This window comes from Peromyscus eremicus, chromosome 1 (assembly GCF_949786415.1).
Source record: "Peromyscus eremicus chromosome 1, PerEre_H2_v1, whole genome shotgun sequence".
In the NCBI taxonomy this organism is placed as follows: Eukaryota; Metazoa; Chordata; class Mammalia; order Rodentia; family Cricetidae; genus Peromyscus; species Peromyscus eremicus.
Window position 1 is genome coordinate 170,970,599 of NC_081416.1, and position 18,837 is coordinate 170,989,435.

General features: G+C 45.5%; 2 protein-coding genes across 2 annotated transcripts in view; both read right to left on the reverse strand.

Moving 5' to 3' along the window:
- LOC131925667 (MHC class I-like protein MILL2) overlaps window positions 1-18,837 on the reverse strand; it is an 87,549-nt gene that overhangs the window by 5,456 nt on the left and 63,256 nt on the right. The window lies entirely within an intron of this gene.
- LOC131925677 (MHC class I-like protein MILL1) lies at window positions 894-18,788 on the reverse strand. Its single transcript, XM_059281039.1, has 3 exons — window positions 18,467-18,788; window positions 1,876-2,139; window positions 894-1,654 (listed from the first exon to the last, which is right to left on the reverse strand). The coding sequence occupies exons 1-3, from the start codon at window positions 18,561-18,563 to the stop codon at window positions 1,317-1,319; spliced, it is 699 nt and encodes a 232-aa protein (XP_059137022.1). The 5' UTR covers window positions 18,564-18,788; the 3' UTR covers window positions 894-1,316.

Consider the following 18,837-nt stretch of genomic DNA (forward strand, 5'->3'; position numbering starts at 1 on the left):
TCTTTCCAGCACAGGTCACAGATGAACAACAGGCACTGAGAGGACAGAGGCTCAGTGTTTATAGGGGCCACAGATCAGACCGTGGTGGGCTGTGCCTCTTCTCTAGGACAAAGCCAGCTCCGCAGTCTCTAGGGGACAGGTGAGGGACTCTCTAAGTACAGTCAGCTGACTGTGGCCATGATTCTTTGTTCCTGGAGTTGGCCAAAAACTGATGACCAGTATCTTTCTTCCTCCACTAATATCCCAGGATAACCTCTATTTTCTGTTACAAGATTTATCTAAAGCTTTAAACCTCACACTTCAGATCCCAGACAGGTCCATTATCATAACACTAGAAAGGAAGAGGCAGGTAGTGGGTGAGTGCGGGTGAGAGGCATTATGAGACTCTGCATAAAGAAAATAATAATAAAATAAAGCCAAATAAAAATATGAAACTTGATCTTTTAAATATTTTAGATGAGTTATTTTATGTATATATGTGTCTCCAAGAATGTATGTGTACCATGTGTAACCTAGTGCCTATAAAAGTCAGCAAAGGAGCCGGGGGTGGGGTGGGGGTGGGGGCTGTTGGTGCACGCCTTTAATCCTAGCACTTGGGAGGCAGAGGCAGGTGGATCTCTGTGAGTTCGAGGCCAGCCTGATCTACAAGGTGAGTTCCAGGACAGAGAAATCCTGTCTCAAACAAACAAAAACAAAAACAAACAAACAAAGCAGGTCAGAGTGTGCCACCACATTGTAGAACTGTGGTGGGTCACAGTTATCACTTGTAGACCTGCTGAAAGACAGGGCAGAGCTCAGTGAGGGTGAGGACCCAAAAATCCTTTCCTGGTGAGAATCTGAGGGCAGAAACAAACCATTTATTATGAAGTGTCCCCATGTGGACATTTGCCTCCTGCCTCCTCTCCCTAAGAGTCAGGCCACCTGTGGTCAGATGAGTGTATGACATTCACAAACAGCTCCTTAGGCTCCTGATACTCTGTGGTTGTCAGTCCCCATCTATCTGGAGAACTTGAGAGGACATGAAGATCTCACTGTCAGAGGCCAGCTGATCCAGCGTGTGATGTAGAAGAATTTATAGGCACTGATGGGCCAAAGAGCCACCTGGTCTACAGGGACTGGACAGAAAGTGGGGGCAATTGAGTGAAATCTAAGATTACTGACATCTGGGGACTTATAACTATGCACTCATGTCAGAGACACCTAAGCTTCCCCACTTAAGGTGCATAACAGAGGCTCTGGAGGAGATCACTCACACTCCATCTGAGTGTCACCTTAGACTATGTGATGCTTGTCTAATTTAGTGAGAACCCAGCACCTCATAAGCACTGTGGCAAGATGCAGTTAGACTCAGTGAATGGACCCAAGCACCCATAGTTAGTACCTGTATCCATCAATTGGCTCCCCAAATAAATCAAATATCTCTGGAGACGGTCAGGACATATGCCATTCAGAAAAGTCTGAACTTGATCCACACTGGGGCCATGCCTCTCCCAGAAGGTCTTGGATGAGTGTGCTGAAGGCACGGACACTTTCCATGTTTGGCTCTTCTGGTCAAAGGTGAGGAAGTCTTGCCCGTCATAGCCCAAGCGCCAGAAGCCTCCAGTGTTGCTTCCTTGGGTTTCACAGCCGAAAGTTGCCTGAAGGGTGTGAATGCCTGGCCATACCAGGCAGAGACTTGTCACCTTATTTTTAAGGACCTTATTTCCCTCTGGTCTTAAGGTGAGTTGGGCACATCCTGTGACCTCTCAGGATTCAGGTCCTGCATCCCTCACAGAAGCATCACTAGTTTATTCAATCATCCCAGCTGTGTCCAGCCCCCAACCCTGACTTTAGAGGCCAGAGTTGAATTCTGTGCTTCTGTCTCTGCCTACTCACCTCCATGCTGGCCCTTCTGGGTCATGACCTCAGTCAGCATCCTCCTGAGTTGCTCCTCCTTCTCCTGCATGTCCTCAGTCTCTCTTGTCCAGATCTCAGCTCCTCCTTGTCCCTTGATCCTAGGCCCCCAAAGCTCTGCTCTTCTCCTGTAGCCATCATAGCGCAGGAAGAGCTCATTATCAATGTATCCCAGGGCTCTGAACTGGGACTCCCTTGACCCCTCCTGAGACAAGGCCATGAGGTCATAGTGCAGAGTATGGGTTCCTGAGAGAGGAAGAGAAAGATGACACAATTAACAAGTTATGGTTTTCACAGTCAGCTCTGCCTTGAGGAACTGAACTCATACTGTATTGTGTTGCTGTGTGAGTGTGAGAAGCCAAGAGGAGTGTTTTGTTAAAGCGTGAAAGAGAAAAGGAGTGAATAGAGTGAGAGTCATAAGGAGAGATTGTAGTAGAGAGATGTAAAATGGCCTTCTGGTGTCTGACGGCCTTGGCACCACGAAGCCATGGTGCTCTGGGTGTCTTCTGCTACCAGCCACGGCCCTGGTGTTATCTGGGCCTGAGAGTCATGTGTGTGTCTGTGGCCCTACAGCAGCCAGGGTTTGATCCAATGTCTGTGGCTCCTGTTGCAACTGGTCTATGTGGTTACCTTGGGTCTGATCAGCTGACCAGGACCATGTTGGTGCCCAAGAACAATCTATGCTGCAACTGGGACCATGCAGATCTGAGTGGCCTGTGGTGCTACTAATGTAATGGTGATGTTCCAGCCAGAGCTGCTTCTGAAGGCCATGTTATGAGTGTGGCCCCACTGCAGCGAGGGTTTGTGTTGATGTTCAATACTCCTGTTACCATGGAAAGCCATGCAGATACCTGAGTTCTGGGGACATGTTTTTGTCTGAGGGCCACAGTTTTGCTGGGGCCATGTCAATCTGAGTGGACTGCACTGCCTGCCACCTGGGGCAATGGTGACATCCAGACATGGCTGCTGCTGAGGATCATGTCTGGGTCCATGGTTCAGCTGTGCCTGGGGTTGGTGTTGATGTCTGTGGCCTGTAGGATTTCAGGGGGCATAGGAACCTATGGGTGATAAAATCAGAAGGTCAGGCTGAGCTGTCCCTGCCATTGGTGGGCCTGGGCAAACTGGCCCTGCCCCTCACTGGACACTGAGCAAGAGAGCTGGTCCCAACCCTCACGGGAGAACAGGCTCCACACTTGGGAGAGATGGCCTCACCGCTCACCGCAGTTGAGGGAGAAATGACTTTAATGTAATGGGCATAGGGTACAGGGTAAAAGGGCCAGACAAAGAAACACACTCTAACCCTGAAACCAGAGCCAAAAACCAGAACCAGTGAAAGAAACACACCTTGGTCTTAAAAATAGAGCCAGAAGGTTAAGAAGAGCTAGTGAAAGAAACACACTTTGTCCCTAAAAGCAGAGCCAAAGAAACATTCAGCTGAGCATGAAACCAACCAGCCCCTGAGCATGAAATCAGCCAATCTCTGAGCTTGTTCAAGATGCATGATTGAAATCTGACCAATTCCCACCCTGAAAATCTTCACTGTGGATAAACTCTGCTGCCAAGAAGCCCTGTATAGGCCCAGTGCCTGTTCCTTGGGAGTTTGCCTTTTTCCACCTTGGCAGAGGCAGCCACTGGTCTGGATTCCTCCCTCCCAATAAATCTCTTGAATGAGTTTTAGGTGAAGATCTTCTTTCACTGGGGTGGAGATGCACAGAGAAGTAACAATTTTTGCAGGAGCAGGCGCAAACTGCTATATTTCTTGAGGGGAGGGGTTCCCCCAGCAGAGTGGGGCTGAGAAGTAGCAATTTTCACTGGAGCAGAGAAGCAAGGGACATCTCTACAGGGAAACTCTCTTTGTAGAGTGGAGTAGAGATGAGCTGAATCTCTGAGAGAAGACCAGGATTGCTACATTTCTGTGGGTAAACCATCCACCATCAGACCACAGCCATAGGTATAGCCTGGCTTCTGAAAGCCGGGATGCCTTTCCCTTCAGAGCTGTAAATACTTAAATAGGAAACCTGGCTCCTCTCCCTCACCTGAGGTGAGTGGCCCCTGTGGCCCAGACTGCCCAGTTCAGGTAGAACCCAGACCCACAGCTGGCCCTTGGGTTGGCCCACCCTAACATCTGCCCATTCTAGGACCTGCTGGAGCTCCTGAAGTGACTGGTCCTGTGGAAAGCTACTCGTGGGATCTCCATGACTCAGGGCTGCTGCAGGATATCCCAGAGGAGTTTCAGCGAGGTTGCAGTGATGAAGGTGTACCAGAAACCAGAGGCTTTGAACCAGATCCATGACTCATTGCAATCAACATTTGCTAGTAAAGCTGATTGGACAAAGGACTATACTATGCGATTCAAAATATTATAAGGGAATACTTCAAAAAATCTCTACTCCATGATGTTGAAAAATCTAAAAAAAGGGGTACATTTCTAGATTGAGTCAAACCACCAAAGTTAAACCATGAAGTGATCAATAGCCTAAATATAACCATAATAAAGGGGAGATAAAAAAAAAGTAATGATAATCCTTCTGAAAAAAGCAAATGAACAAACACATACACACACACTAAAACAGTCCAGGCCCATATGGATTCATAGCATAATTCTAATGTATTTTTAAAGAACATCTAGAGCCAATTCTTTTTAAATTAAAAAAAAAAAAGACACATATGGAGCATTCTCAAACTTGGTCTATGCCAGTATCAGTCTCATACACAAACCAAGTAAAGACACAGCAAAATTCCCAAATCACGGACCAGTATCCCTAGTGAACTCACATGAAAAATCCTCAATAAAATACTTGAAAACCAAATGCAGGCATATATCATGAACATCCTCCACAATGATCAAGTTGACTTTATTACAGAGACACAGGAATGGTTTAGCATATGTAAGTTAACAAATATTATAAAGCCTAGTCACGGGCTTACAGACAAAAAAAATCACAGGATTGTACTAAAATATTTTAAGGTGTGTTACTTTTGTTTATGTTGCATTTGTTTAACTCTGTGAGGCTGTGTTACTTTGCCTGTCTAAAACACCTGATAAATAAAGAACTGAATGGTCAATAGAGAGTAGGAGAAAGGATAGGCAGAACTGGCAGACAGAGAGAACATATAGAGGGAGAAATCTGGAAAGGGGGATGGAGAACAAGCCAGAAAAGGGGAGGACATGAAGGGCCAGCCACTCAGCTACATAGCCAACAAGCCAGGATGTAAGAGTAAGATTTACAGAAGTAAGAGAATGGGAAAAGCCCTGGGGCAAAAGGTAGATGGGATAATTTAAGATAAGGAAAGCTGACTAGAAACCAAGCCAAGCTAGGGCCGGGCATTCATAAGTAATAATAAGCCTGCATGTGTGAATTTATTTGGGAGCTGGGTGGTGGGCCCCTAAAAAAAGAGTAAAAAGCAGACAACAACATCACAGGATCATTTCCACAGTTCCAGAAAAATCATTTGAAAAGATCAAGTATGTGTATAAAGAAAGTAGCAGAAAACATATGAAATACATGAAAGGACAAAGAATTTTACTGGAGTATTGACCCGAAGAAATAAGGAGCTGGAGCTAAGAGTGAGAGCATGCATGGGGCTGTGCATCCTGTCCCTACAACCACAGTGAAAAATCTAAAGAGTATATAAGATGGGAACTCCACTGAAGAAACCTGTAGCATCTGAAAGTTAGGACTCATGATGGGATTGGGAGCTGATCTGGGTGTTTGGGCTCTATTATGGCAAGCAAATATATGGTGGGGTATGAAAGAGAGAGAGAGACAGAATGGTTCATGTCCTATGAATGGAGGCAGATCCAGAGAGGATTGAGGAGTGTACAGAGGTCAGTGACCTGCTTGCCACCCAGGGCCATGGTGATATCTGGGCCTGAGCTGCCTGCAAGGGCCATGTCTGTGCCAATGGCCCAGCTGCAGTCATGGTCATGTCTGTGGTTCCTGTTACCATCAAAGCAGAGAAGATAGGGTTGCACAGAGTGTGACCCACCCCTCACTGGCTGCAACAGTAGGAGAACTGGTCCTATCCCCCACCAGCTGTAGCACTGGAGAGAGCAGGTCCCTGCACCTCACCTAGGCATCATGACACTAGGCAGCCTGTGGCAGGTTGGAGAGCTGTCCCTGAGGTCATGAGGACCAGTGCACTGGCATGACACTTCTCTCTGGCTGCAGCACTCAGGAGAGCAGGCCCTGCACCTTGGCTGGTCAACACAGTAGAGCTCCCCTCTTGGTAGGGGTCTGGTGTGCCAGCTCTGAGGGCATGAGTGTTGGAGAGATGGCTTCAGTACTAGCCTGTCATAGTGCAGTGTGGGCAGAGAAGAGGTGCCTTCCCTCACTCCTCAACCCTTGCTGCCTGCAGCAGGCGAGAGGGCTGGCTCCTGGGTCATGAGAATACAAGAACTGGCCCTGCCCCTCCGTGGCTGCAGCACTTGAAAGAGTGGTCCCTACACCTCTCCTAGGCAACATAGTAGAGCTGGCCCTGGTGGTGTTGGTGTCGGCAAGCCAGCTTGGAAGACATGAGATGGACAATAGGCCTGGCTCCTTTCTGCTTACTACTACATAGGGTGAGTTAGCCAGGTTGGAGCTGGAGAGGATACCCTGGTGTCCAGGATGAGAAAGATCTGGCAGGCTGAGCAAACCAGCAATCACCCAGGCCCAGACCCAGGGCTATGAGTTGGCCCATCTCATCATCCACCTTTTCTATGATCTGCTGGAACATGTGAAGGGGCCAGCCCTAAATATCTGAATTTGCATGATCTCCATGACACAGGACAACAACAGGATATCCAAAAGAAGCCCTAGTGAGCACCCAGTGTCAATGTTGTAGCAAACCCAGAAATCACAAAACCACATCAGTAACTCATTGCAATGAACACTTTCAAGTAAGATATGTAGACTAATGTGAGTCACTGTGTCATACTAGATTCCATGATGAGATTGTTCTTTTCTTTCCTTTTGAATTCTATTTTGTTTTATATAGGTGAGGAGGTTGAAGGGTAGAGGGCAGAAGGGAAGGGATAGAAGAGAGATGAGTGATATCAAGATCATAATATGAAATCCACAAAATATCAGTAAGAAATTAAATTGGGAAAAAATAAACAAAACCCAATATTCTTATTCCAACTGCAGTAGAATTTGGACAATGGAGTGTGAGCATACCACAGCATGTTCGGTAAACCCAGAGTAAATTTGAAACAATGTCCTTGAGTCTACTGATTCCCTGTCCACACTTGTCCAGACACTTACCTTCTGCAAAGCCTCCCCCACTTCCCCTTTCACTTGGTCCCCACACCCATCATGGCTCCTCTCTACCTCCCTGGTGTAAGGGATACTACTCCTGCTTCCCTTTCTCATTGCTTGTTTTCATACATACCTCTCCCATTGTTACCACCTCAAGAGCTTGCCTGCTACCTTCTCAGAGAGTATCAGAGACCGCCCCCCCCACACACACATTGCACCAAATACTCACTTCACGAAAAGTTGTATTGACACTAACCCCATGGACTCCCACAAGTATTTTGGGAAGGGGCCTCTTGGCCACAGGAATATTCCCCTGGGTGCTATGAACCAACCCTGGTGACGGTTAGTACCTATATTTAGCAGAAAGTTCCTCAAGGAAGCTAGGTATCTCTGGAGCTGAGCAGGACATAAGTCCTTCAAGAAGGTCTTAACTTGATCAGCTCTGGGTGCACACATCTCCCAGAAGGGCTTGGTCTGCTGGGTGGAGGGCACAGCCACTCTCCATGTGAGAGTCTTCTAGTCAAAGGTGAGGGAGTCCTGCCCATTGTAGCCAAGGAGCCAGAAGACCCAGTGCTCAGGTTTCTCTAAAGCTCACAGCCCAAAGTTGCCTGGATGGTGTGATGGCCTGGTCCACATCAGATAGGGACCAGTCATCTTCTTGTTTCTGGATCTCATCTGCCAGTGGGGTTCAGAGCAGGTAGGGTGCATCCTGTGACCACCAAGGTGTGGGGCTCTTGTTAATTGTTAATGGTCAGGGGAAAAGAGAAGCTAAACAAAAGAGATTAGATTCAGGATTCTTGGTTTAAAGATGGAAGAAAGAAAGAAAGAAAGAAAGAAAGAAAGAAAGAAAGAAAGAAAGAAAGAAAGCAAGCCAGGCAGTTTTGGCACACGACTTTAATCCCAGCACTCAGGAGGCAGAGCCAGATGGACCTCTGTGAGTTTGAGGCCAGCCTGGGCTACAGACTGAGTTCCAGGAAAGGCACAAAGCTACACAGAGAAACCCTGTCTTCAAAAACCAAAAAAAAAAAAAAAAAAAAAAAGGATATAGATATGAGGTAGATCATTGAATCTACTCTGAAAAAAAGATATAGAAATAATAGGATAAAATGGTGGATTATTGAATCTACTCTAAAAAGAAAAAAGAGAAGATATAGAGATGAGAAGATATAAGGTAGATTTTTAAATCTACTCAGAAAAGAAAAAAGAGAGAATATGGATACAATAAAAAGGTAGATTATTGAATCTACTTTAAAAAAGGAACTACTTCTTTTAAATATTTTACATTTGACTGGATTTTTGCATATTATATATAAATTTTGTATTGGACTCACTAAAATAGGATAAATAATAAAATTTTTTGTCTGAATTTGTCAAATGTTAATGGACTAGACATTGTTAATTTAATTCTTGACTGTATATATTGTATATACTTATTGAATATAGTTATAAGCTTTGTTTATTATCTTAGACAAAAAAGGGGAAATAGGATGATATTGTGTCCCCCAATATATTGTGCACCCTAATAAACTTATGTGGGGTCAGAAAACAGAACAACCACTAGACAGACATAGAGGCCAGAAAATGGTAGCACACACCTTTAATTCTATCACTTGGGAGGCAGAGATCCATTCAGATCTCTGTGAGTTCAAGACCACACTGGAAACCACCAGGCATGGTGACATACACCTTTAATCTCAGGAAGTGATGGCAGGAAACAGAAAGGTATATAAGGCGTGAGGACCAGGAACTAAGTTTGTTAAGCTTTTAGACTTTTAGCAGCAGTTCAGCTGAGATCCATTCAGATGAGGACACAGGGGCTTCCAGTTTGAGGAAACAAGATCAGCTGAGGAATTGGCGAGGTGAGCTTACCTGTGGCTGGTTCTGTTCTGCTTATCTTTCAGCATTCACCCCAATATCTGGCTCCTGGGTTTGTTTTTATTAATAAGACCTTTAGAAATTCATCTACACCTACATGTCCCTTGATGCTGGGTCCCAAGGGCTCTGTTCTCTTGCTTTCTACCTTGTAGTACAGGAAGAACTCATCATCAAAGTATTCCAGGGCCAAGAACTGGGTCTGCCCAAACCCCTCCAGAAACCAAGTCATGAGTTCATAGCACAGTGTGTGGGGTCCTGGGGAAATAAGTTCATGGGTTCCTATAGTCAGCTCTGCCTTGAGAGATTGAAACCAGATTATTCCATGCCTCAATGTCTCATAGGTAGATATGAACAGCATGAGCTGTGCTCCCAAGTAAATAAATGAAAAAATAATAAAAAATTTAAGAAGGTAAACAAAACAAAAAGAAAACAGAAAATCATTGAACTAAAAAAAGAATTATGAAAAACCTGTCAAGCTCTCTAAAATATTTAAGAAATTAACCTAAGGGCTGGAGAGATAGCTCAGTGGTTAAGAACACTAACTGCTCTAGAAAAGAAATGGTATTTTGTAGCATGAATCTTAGAGAGTCTTATTAATAAAATCAAACCTGAGGCCAGGTATTGGGATGAATGCTGGAAGGTCAGAGAGACAGAACAAGCCACAGCTATCTCACCTTGCCAATTCCTCAGCTGGTCCTGTTTCCTCAGACTGGAAGCCTCTGAGTCCTCATCCAGAATGGGTCTCAGCTGAATTGCTGCTCAAAAGCCTGAATGCTTAATTAGCCAAATGCTTAACCAGCCAAATGCTTCTAGTTTCTGGTCCTCACGCCTTTATACCTTTCTGCTTTCTACCACCACTCCCTGGGATTAAAGTCTCGCTTTCTGGGATTAAAGACATGATGAGTCACCATGCCTGTCTGTATCCTTGAACGCATGGATTTCTGCCTCTGGAATGCTAGGATTAAAGGCATGTGCTAACATTTTCTAGCCTAAGTATCTTGTGGCTTTTCTGTTCTCTGACCCCAGATAAATTTATTAAGGTACACAATATTTTGGGGAACACAATACCACCACAGTATTTGGTTCCCAGCATCCACGTGGTGGCTAACAACCCTCTGTAATTCCAGTTCCAGGGGATCCAACACCCTCTTCTGGCCTCTGAAGGTACTGCATGCATGTGTTGGACATACAAACATGTAGACAATGCATCCATACACATAAAAATACATTAACAAATTTAAAAGAAATGAACTTGTATTTGGGGGTGGATTCACAAGCACTTGAGTGGCTGAAGCAGGAGGATGACAGGCTCTAGGGTCTCCACAGAGTGAGACATTGACAGAGACAATCAAGTAAGACCTCAAAAATTTATCACTGAGAAAACTAAACTGGGCTTTACTGGGTTCTGGGATCAATTGGTTTAATCTTCCATATATCTAAATCTTATGTAAACTCTAGCAGAACTTGGAACATGGAAGGCCCGTCACAATGATTCAGCTGCCCCCTTAACTTCCATCTGCCGCCCTGCCTACACCTGCCTGGATTCTCCTGTGCATCCTCCCCACACCGCCCCATTCACTTAGTCCCTTCACTTGCCATAAGTCCCCTTCATCTCCATGGTGGGAGACAGACAGGGCCACTACAATACTGTGAGGAGCCAGATCGATCCAAGACTTCCTCAGAGACCCTGATGAAAGACAAAGGGAACTTTGGGTTTGTGTCCTTGTCCAGGAGTGGGCTTGGCAAGGCTGGAACTATACTGGAGCCAGTGCCTTGGAGTCAAGGTTGCAGTTTCCAGGGACCCAACTCTTCCCTCTGGGCAGTGGTTATCAGTCCTAAGGAGCTGTGTCTGTAGTATCCTGTGTTCTTTTTCCAACATTGTCTGACTTAGCTCTCCGCTGACCTTTGCCATTTTTATCCTGCAAATAGTGTATAAGATGTTACACTTCTTAATAAACTTGATTGGCATAAGGCATCAACTATTTCTTTTGTCTTATTTAGCTCCCACTTTCTCTATTTCCCATGCCTGGTCCTCAACTCAACATTAAAGTCATGTGCCACCACCTGCCCAGCTTAGGTGAAAGTTTAAAAACAGAATATCACCTACAAGAGTGATGTGAGTTTCATATTAATGTGTTTGCACTATGGAATTTGATAGGAGATTGCTTAGACCTATGTCATAAAATTGGTTAACAATTTTAAATTGTAGTTCAACAACCACATAAATACGCTTGGTTTACTTGAAAACATGGGAACAAAATATAAAAATTAAAAATCAAAAAATAGCAATAAAAGTCCTGAGAACAAAGAAGCAGCATCAATTATTGAATTGTGTTTACTTCCTGATGCCTCATAGGATGAGGAAGAAGTTTCCTTTTTAATGATGTGGTTTTAAAATCCCCTGAAATGGCTCCTACTCCTCTAGGGGAGCCAAGTGCCCCTCCTAGTTCATCACACACAGGATCATTAAGGCTCCTGTTAAAGCTTTCTGCACTTCATTTCTGGGAAGCTGGAGGGACTTGAGACCCAGGATAAAGTATTTTGAACAAAAAAGCCTGCTGCAAGCCGCAAAAATATACAAGGTAGGGTTTCAACTGATTATGACAAAACTAATACCTGGAAGAAGCCAAGGGCCTTCCAGAGGTCATGCTGAGGCTCAAGGAGCCTTGGTGATATTTGGCTTTTGATTATCAGTTGTTTTCTGCTATGAGTTTCTTGTGTGCTATTGTAGCTTTTCCATCATTTATTGGGCACAATTTCCCCTCTATTAAAGGAATATTTAGATAACCTTGTGCACTGACAGCTATGCATAGCCAGAACCCCAGTTCAAACCTCCCTGTAATTATCATCATTGGTAGCATCTGGCCAGGTCCATCCCCAGAGGGAGGAAAGTACCTTATCAAAAATACCTCTGTACTCTCTAAGAACAGACTTAAGCATCCAGACTACCTGTTTGAGAAGGCCTGGCAGATGTGCCAATTAAGCTTAACTTCCTCCTTTCCTAAATCTCCCTTTAACTATCACCAGAGGCATCTAGCTGTACACAGGTTGCCTAGCGACTGAGAACACTTTCCCCCACCCTGCAGAAAAATGGCAGATAGCTTGGACAGATAAGAGTCACAGGAAAAAAGAAGACAGTTTTATTTTCTCCATTGACATAGCAACTTATAGATTCTTAACATTTTCTACCAATCATGTTTAAGACTATAGTGGAGCACATAAGATCCCTCTTCTTAGATATTACCCAAATTTAGCCATCAGTTAATTCATTTCCCCATTAGTCACTTCTCTTTTGGGTCGCAAATGATAATAAACAATTACTGCCCCTCTAGGTGATTCTTATCACTCCTCATTTGACCCTGGAAGCCTGGTGGTTACTGCCTGAGGAAAATTCTTACCTACCTTTATGACCCCGTAGAATTCAAGCCTGGTGACCTTGCTCAACCAGGGGATTGCTATTGATTGGGTTTATAACTGGACTCCTGAGAGACTTGGGGAGGATGGAGAGATGGAGAATGGAGAAGGATAAGGAGGATTTTGACCAGAGAGAACATGTGGATGAGATGGAAGATGAGGAAGAGTCAGATGGGGAAGTACTAGCTGGGTAAGAATGAGATGAAAAGGACCTAGATGAGGCAGAATTAAGACGAGAGAATTAAGATAGAACTTAGAGGGAGCAGTAGATAAATATAGAGAGAAATCAGACAAGAAAGGAGCTAGGCACGAGAACAGAACTGAAGCTGTGAAAACAGGATGTTATTCCAGAGAATTAAAGTGAATGGACTAAAGAGCTTGGTGTGCTGAGATTCTATTTCATGTAAATATTCCTCGCTACTTGTAGTTCTCTCTCCTGAGCCCCTGGGATATATAATATTAAGGCTGGTCCCTCTAATATTATACAAGAAAAGCCTACTTGTTTTTTCTGGATTTCCCTCTACTACAGCAGGGGATTTGACAGCATGGAGAAAGAGAGGTGCAGTGGAACACAGAGGCCACTGCACAGACTTCAGACTCCCAGAGCAGTGTCCTGCATTGCCCTGCAATCTTATGATAACTCAGACAACTTCATAATTTCCACACATCAGGTTTTATCACTGACATCACCCCTGGTCATTCTCCACGACTGTGGTCTGAGGCCTCATTTTTCATTCTTGTCTTGTTTCTTGGACCCTTGTCCTTCAGGCTACCACCCCAGCCCTCGCTCTTTTCTCCATGGAACACTGAGCAACTTGTGCCATTCTTAATTGATCCTTGATTAATCACCGGGACACCTGAGATATTAAAGCTATTGGATCTCTTTTTTTTTTCTTCTCTCTGCCACAGCTGTGGGAAATAAGGACTGCAATCACATAAGCCCCACATCTCCTCTGGGATGCCTTTTAGAAACCCTCAAACCTCTCAGCTTAATGTCCTACTTACAGACTTCTAAGCTTATCTATATCTGCACTAAAAAATGGCCTCAATATCCCTTAGATACCAATAAAAATAACTACATAATGGCTCCTTGGACCCTGGCATTTTATGGGAGTTATCTAACTTCTGTCAGCGAATGGGCAAATGGAAAGAGTTACCTTACATCCCAGCCTGTTTCCATCTCAGCTCCAAACCCTCTCTCCTTGATTCCTGCTCACCTGCCCACGTGCTCCAGCTGTGCAACCCAAACCAGAGGAACCCTGCACTACTACTCTAGACCCTGCTAACAAACCCCAACCTTTCCGACCCCCTGCTCCTTCCTCTCCTCCAGGGACTGTTCCTTTGACTCCCCCAGCCCCTTCTTCCTCTCCGGTCCTGGGCCGATTCAACTGCCTGACTCTGGCTCTCACCTTTGTTCTTCCTGTCATGGGTTCTTGAGCTGCTAAGGAGCCCCACCCCAGTCAGGCCAACCTGGCAGCCATCCTCCCTTTGTGAGAGGTAGCCAGAGTGGATGGACTGGTTAAGGTACATGTCCCTTTCCCACTGGCAGAACTCTCTCAGATAGGAAAAAAAAAATGGGTTCTTATGCATCTAATTCTACTTTTTTTTATTAAAGAATTCCTATATATGACCCAATCTTATAATCTCACTTTTCATGATATACACATGATCCTAACTAACAACCTACTTCCTGAGGAGTGCAGACGAGTTTAGGAACACATGATGATATTTTATTTGTGCTGAAATGTGGTGATATTTTATTTGTGCTTTAATAAAGCTTGCCTGGAAATCAGAGGAGAGCCAGCCACCATAGTAAACAAAAAAGTCAGGCAGCACACACCCTTAATCCTATCACTTAGCAGGCAGAGTCTTTGTGTGTTCAAGGCCACACTCGGGAACAGAGCCAAGCATGGTGACACACACCTTTAATCCCAGCATCAACCATAGAGACCTGGAGGTCTGTACAGACAGACAGAAAGTGACAGAGCTATGTAGGAAGAGGAAGTGAAGTAGCTGGGCTAAGAGAGCCAATGAGAGGGCAGAACAGCAAGGCAATAAAGGCATGGGTAGACAGGAAGTAACTCACATTTGGAAGCTGCAGAGTTGGTGAGGTAAGGTTGGTTGGTGGCTTTCCCTATTTCCCTGATCTAAGGCTTTCACCCTATATTTGGTTCTATGCTTTTTATTTAAGAAGACCATATAGAAATTCATCTACAGGAACAGGCTAGGATACATGCAGACAAGGTCCACCAGACTAATGCAGCACATCTTCCCAGGGCTGAGGTGGTCCCCTATTGGGATCCATGATGGGATTATAATACCCTGGGTGGCTCTCTAGCTAGGGATCAGTTTATGACCTGCCTCCTAGCAGGTCTTAGAAAGGCTGCCCACAAACCAGTAAACTATGAATAGCTTCAAGACATAGTTCAAGACAGACAGGAAAATCCACCTCAATTTCTAGAATGACTTACAAAGACCCTCTTACAATATTCTAATCTAGATCCTGAGAGCCCAGAGGGCAGACAGCTCCTTATGACCCATTTTTTTTTTCACAGAGCTTCCCCAGCATTAGGGCTAAGCTTAAATGTCTGGAGAGAAGATCCCAGACCCCACAGGCAAAAGTCTTAGTGCTGACTTTTAAGACGTACCATGGGAGAGATGAGAAAGCCCCTAAATAGAAATACCAAATGCTGCCAAGGCCATCCAACCACCTGCGGTGACTGCCTGAGTACTCCCAGTCCTTGTTTGTTTTAAATGTGGTCCAGAAGGCCATTGGGCTCGTAGTTGTCCTGCTCTGTGTGGGCTGCCTGGTCTGTGTCCAAAGTAGCACCAAGAGGGATATAGGTCAGTTGACTTCCCCTGTGCACTTCATGGCATGGGAACATTAAACACAGAGCACCCTCCAAGTGACCTTCTAGGCTTGGCCATGGACAATTGAAGGTGCCCAGGTTCGGACCTGACACCTGTCATCTCCCACAGGGAGGCTCGGGTAGCCATTCCAGTATCAGGGTGATCCATTTCCTTCTTTGTGGGCACCTGGACAACTTACTAGATCCTGAGTAATGGACCCACCTCTCCTTCTTGTATCCCTATTGTCAGGGTAGGGGGACAGCCTTACATACATCATCAGTTCCCACCACTTAATTGTATTTTCAGGGGTATCCCTATTACCCACACCTTTTTGGTTGGGCCAATTAACCCTGTGCCCTTAATAGGAAGAGATTTTTTTAGCCAAGGTAGGAGCTTCTATTTCATTTGCCTGACTCACCAGCAGTTCCTCTCCTCTTAGCCACCCACCTCATAAGCTCTAATGTTTCATTTCCCTTGCCAGCCTCTCAGGTAGACTGCTAGTCTGGGACACCCCAAACCCTTCTATTGCTAGGCACCATTTCCCCATTATTATCCAGTTACAGGACCCTACCCAGTACATCACTCAAGCTTAGTACCCTCTCTCATTCCAGAGCCTTAAGAGGCTTAGACCTATCATCTCTGACCTTCTAAGAAAAAAGCTACTTTGCCCAACCTCTTCTCCTTTTAACAACCCTGTACTTGCAGTTAAGATGTCTAATGGAACCTACTTCCTGGTTCAAGAACTCCAGCTCATTAATTCTGCAGTGGTCCCACTCTATCCTGTGATACCCAATCCTCATACACTCCTCTCTGCTGTGGGATAATGCCCTTGTACACTGGTTTAATAAAACGCTGTTTGGCCAGTAGCCAGGCAGGATGTACAAGTGGGATAAGCAGACAAGGAGAATTCTGGGAAGAGGAAGGCTGATGCAGGAGATGCCAGCCCACCATCCAGGAAGCAGCATGTAATGACACACAGGTAAAGCCATGGAACATGTGGCAACATATAGATTAACAGAAATGGACTGGGTTTAAATGTAAGACCTAGTTAGTGGTAGGCCTGAGCTAATGGCTGAGCAGTTTTAATTAATATAAGCCTCTGTGTGTTTACTTGGGTCTGAGTGGCTGCAGACCAGGTGAGACACAGAAAAACTTCCCACTACACCTCTCCTCTATCCCCTCAGGAACCTCCTATTTCTCAGTTCTGGATCTCAAGGATGCTTTCTTCTCTATTCCTCTCATCCCTCAGTCTCAACACACCTTCCCTTTCACCTGGACTGACCCTGACACTCACCTGTCCATGCATCTGACCTGGACTGTCTTGCTATAGGGATTCAGAGACAGCCTACACCTATTTGGTCAGGTCTAGCCTCTCACTTACCCTCTCTGTCTCTCCCTGGCTCTAAACTCATACACTAGGTAGATGACATTCTACTGTGCAGCCCATCATTACAAATTAGCCAAACCAACATCTCTGCTCTCCTAAATTTCTTGTCCAGCTGGGGTTATAGAGTCTTGCCTTCAAAGTCCAGCTGTCCACTCCTCAGGTCACCTACTTGTGTCTAAGCATTACCTCAACCCCAAGGCTATTTAGAAACTTTAGAAAGAAATCACCTAGTCTAGTCTCTTGCAGTCCCCTCTACTAAACAGGAGATTCTATAATTTCTGGGAATAGCTGACTTCCTATGGTTCTGGGTCCCATCTTTTTCCCTCCTTGTTTGCCCCTTATACGAGGCAGCTCTTGGCTCCCTGCATTAACCCCTCCTTCATCCCACTACTAAACCCTTTTGGGAGTTCCAACAGTCTCTCCTCCAGGCCCCAGGACTTCACACCCCAGACCTAAGTCATCCCTTCTCCTTCCATGTAACAGAAAGTGAGGGATACACCCTTGGAGCCCTAGGACACCAGCTGGGACCCTCCTTTGTGCCTGTAGCGTGCCTGTCAAAAAAACTAGACCTCACCACTCAGGGATGGGCACCTTGCATATGTGCTTTAGCAGCTGCTGAGCTCCTTTGGGTCACCCACCACTGACTCCTCCCACCACAACCTGTCCCATCTCTTAACTTATAAAGTCTCACAACTTTTACTTCCTTCCCAAGTTCTTTCTTTCCAAGTGGTACTAGTGGAAGATGCCACACTTACTTTCCAAACTTGCCCACCCCTTAATATCTCAAGTCTTGTCCCTCAATCTAGTATTGACTACTCTCTCATTTCTGCACTGAAACCCTAGAGGAACTACTGCCCCATCCTTCACACATGCAGGAGGGCACACTGCCTCAGGCCACTTAAATCTGGTACACAGATGGCAGTTCTTTTTTACATGAGGGGACTTGCAAAGCAGGCTGTGCCATAGTGTCAGATACTGGGGTGGTTAAAGCCAAGGCACTATCCGCTCACACTACTAACCAACAGGCTGGACTAATAGCTCTCACCTGTGCCTTCCAGTTGTCTGTTTACACAGACTCTAAATATGCATTTCATATCCTCCTGTCCCACATTGCTATCCAGAAAGAATGTGAGCTTCTTACACCAACAGTAGGATCCATATCTAATCAGGCCAAATCATGGTCATGCTAAAGGCCTCCCATCTCCCAAAGTGATAGGAATTATTTGCTGCCAGTCTCATCAGACTGACAGCTCCATCATCTCTAAGGAGAATAATCAGGTCAACCAGACAGCTAGGACAACGGCCCTCCAGCCATCCCACCCATCACAGGGAATCCATAACAACCCACATCCTCACAGCCACCCCTGACACTCGGCAAATTCTGTCCTATGTACACCAGCTCTTTCATCCTAATTTTCAAGCTCTGTCTCATTTTGTCAAGGCCCACCTGCAGCCCACCCCTGAGGACTTGCATTTCTTAAGAACTCTTACTGCCTCTTGTAAAATCTGGCAAAAGTTAGATCCCAGTTCCAAATATCAGAGCCAACCTTTTCTCACTCACCAGGCTAGGAGCTCCCTTTCAGGAACTGACTGGCAACTTGATTTTACCCATACACAGACATGCTCACACACCACACAGACACACACAGAGAAACAAACACACACCACACAGACACAGACACACAGAGACACACACACTCACATACCAACAGACACATAGACACATATTTACACACCCCAAGTTCCCTCATGCTACACTCCAGAGCACAGGGACGTAGCGAGGCCCCTCTCCCTGCCCAGCACTCACCCGCACAGGTGCCCAACAACTCCTCCAGGAGAAGGTACTTTAGTGACAGCTGGACTAGGATTAGGGCTCTGGGTTCCAAGGACAACATCGTCTTCATCTGCCTACATGAATCATCTGAGTTCTCTGTAGATTCAAAGCCAGACAGGCTTCTCTTCTGGGTTCACCCAGCCCCGGATGCCAAGAACTGAAGTGTGTCACAGAGGGTGGAGTAGATCTGACAGCAGGTGAACAGCTGGCTGGTGGGAGAACAGCTGGTGTGGGGCTCAGTGGAAGGTGAGAGTTGCTGATACAGTGAGAATGCTGGGGGTCAGGCAGCCCTGATTCAAATCCTGTACTTCTCTCCCCGAAATCATTAAAGCTTTCCTTTACAG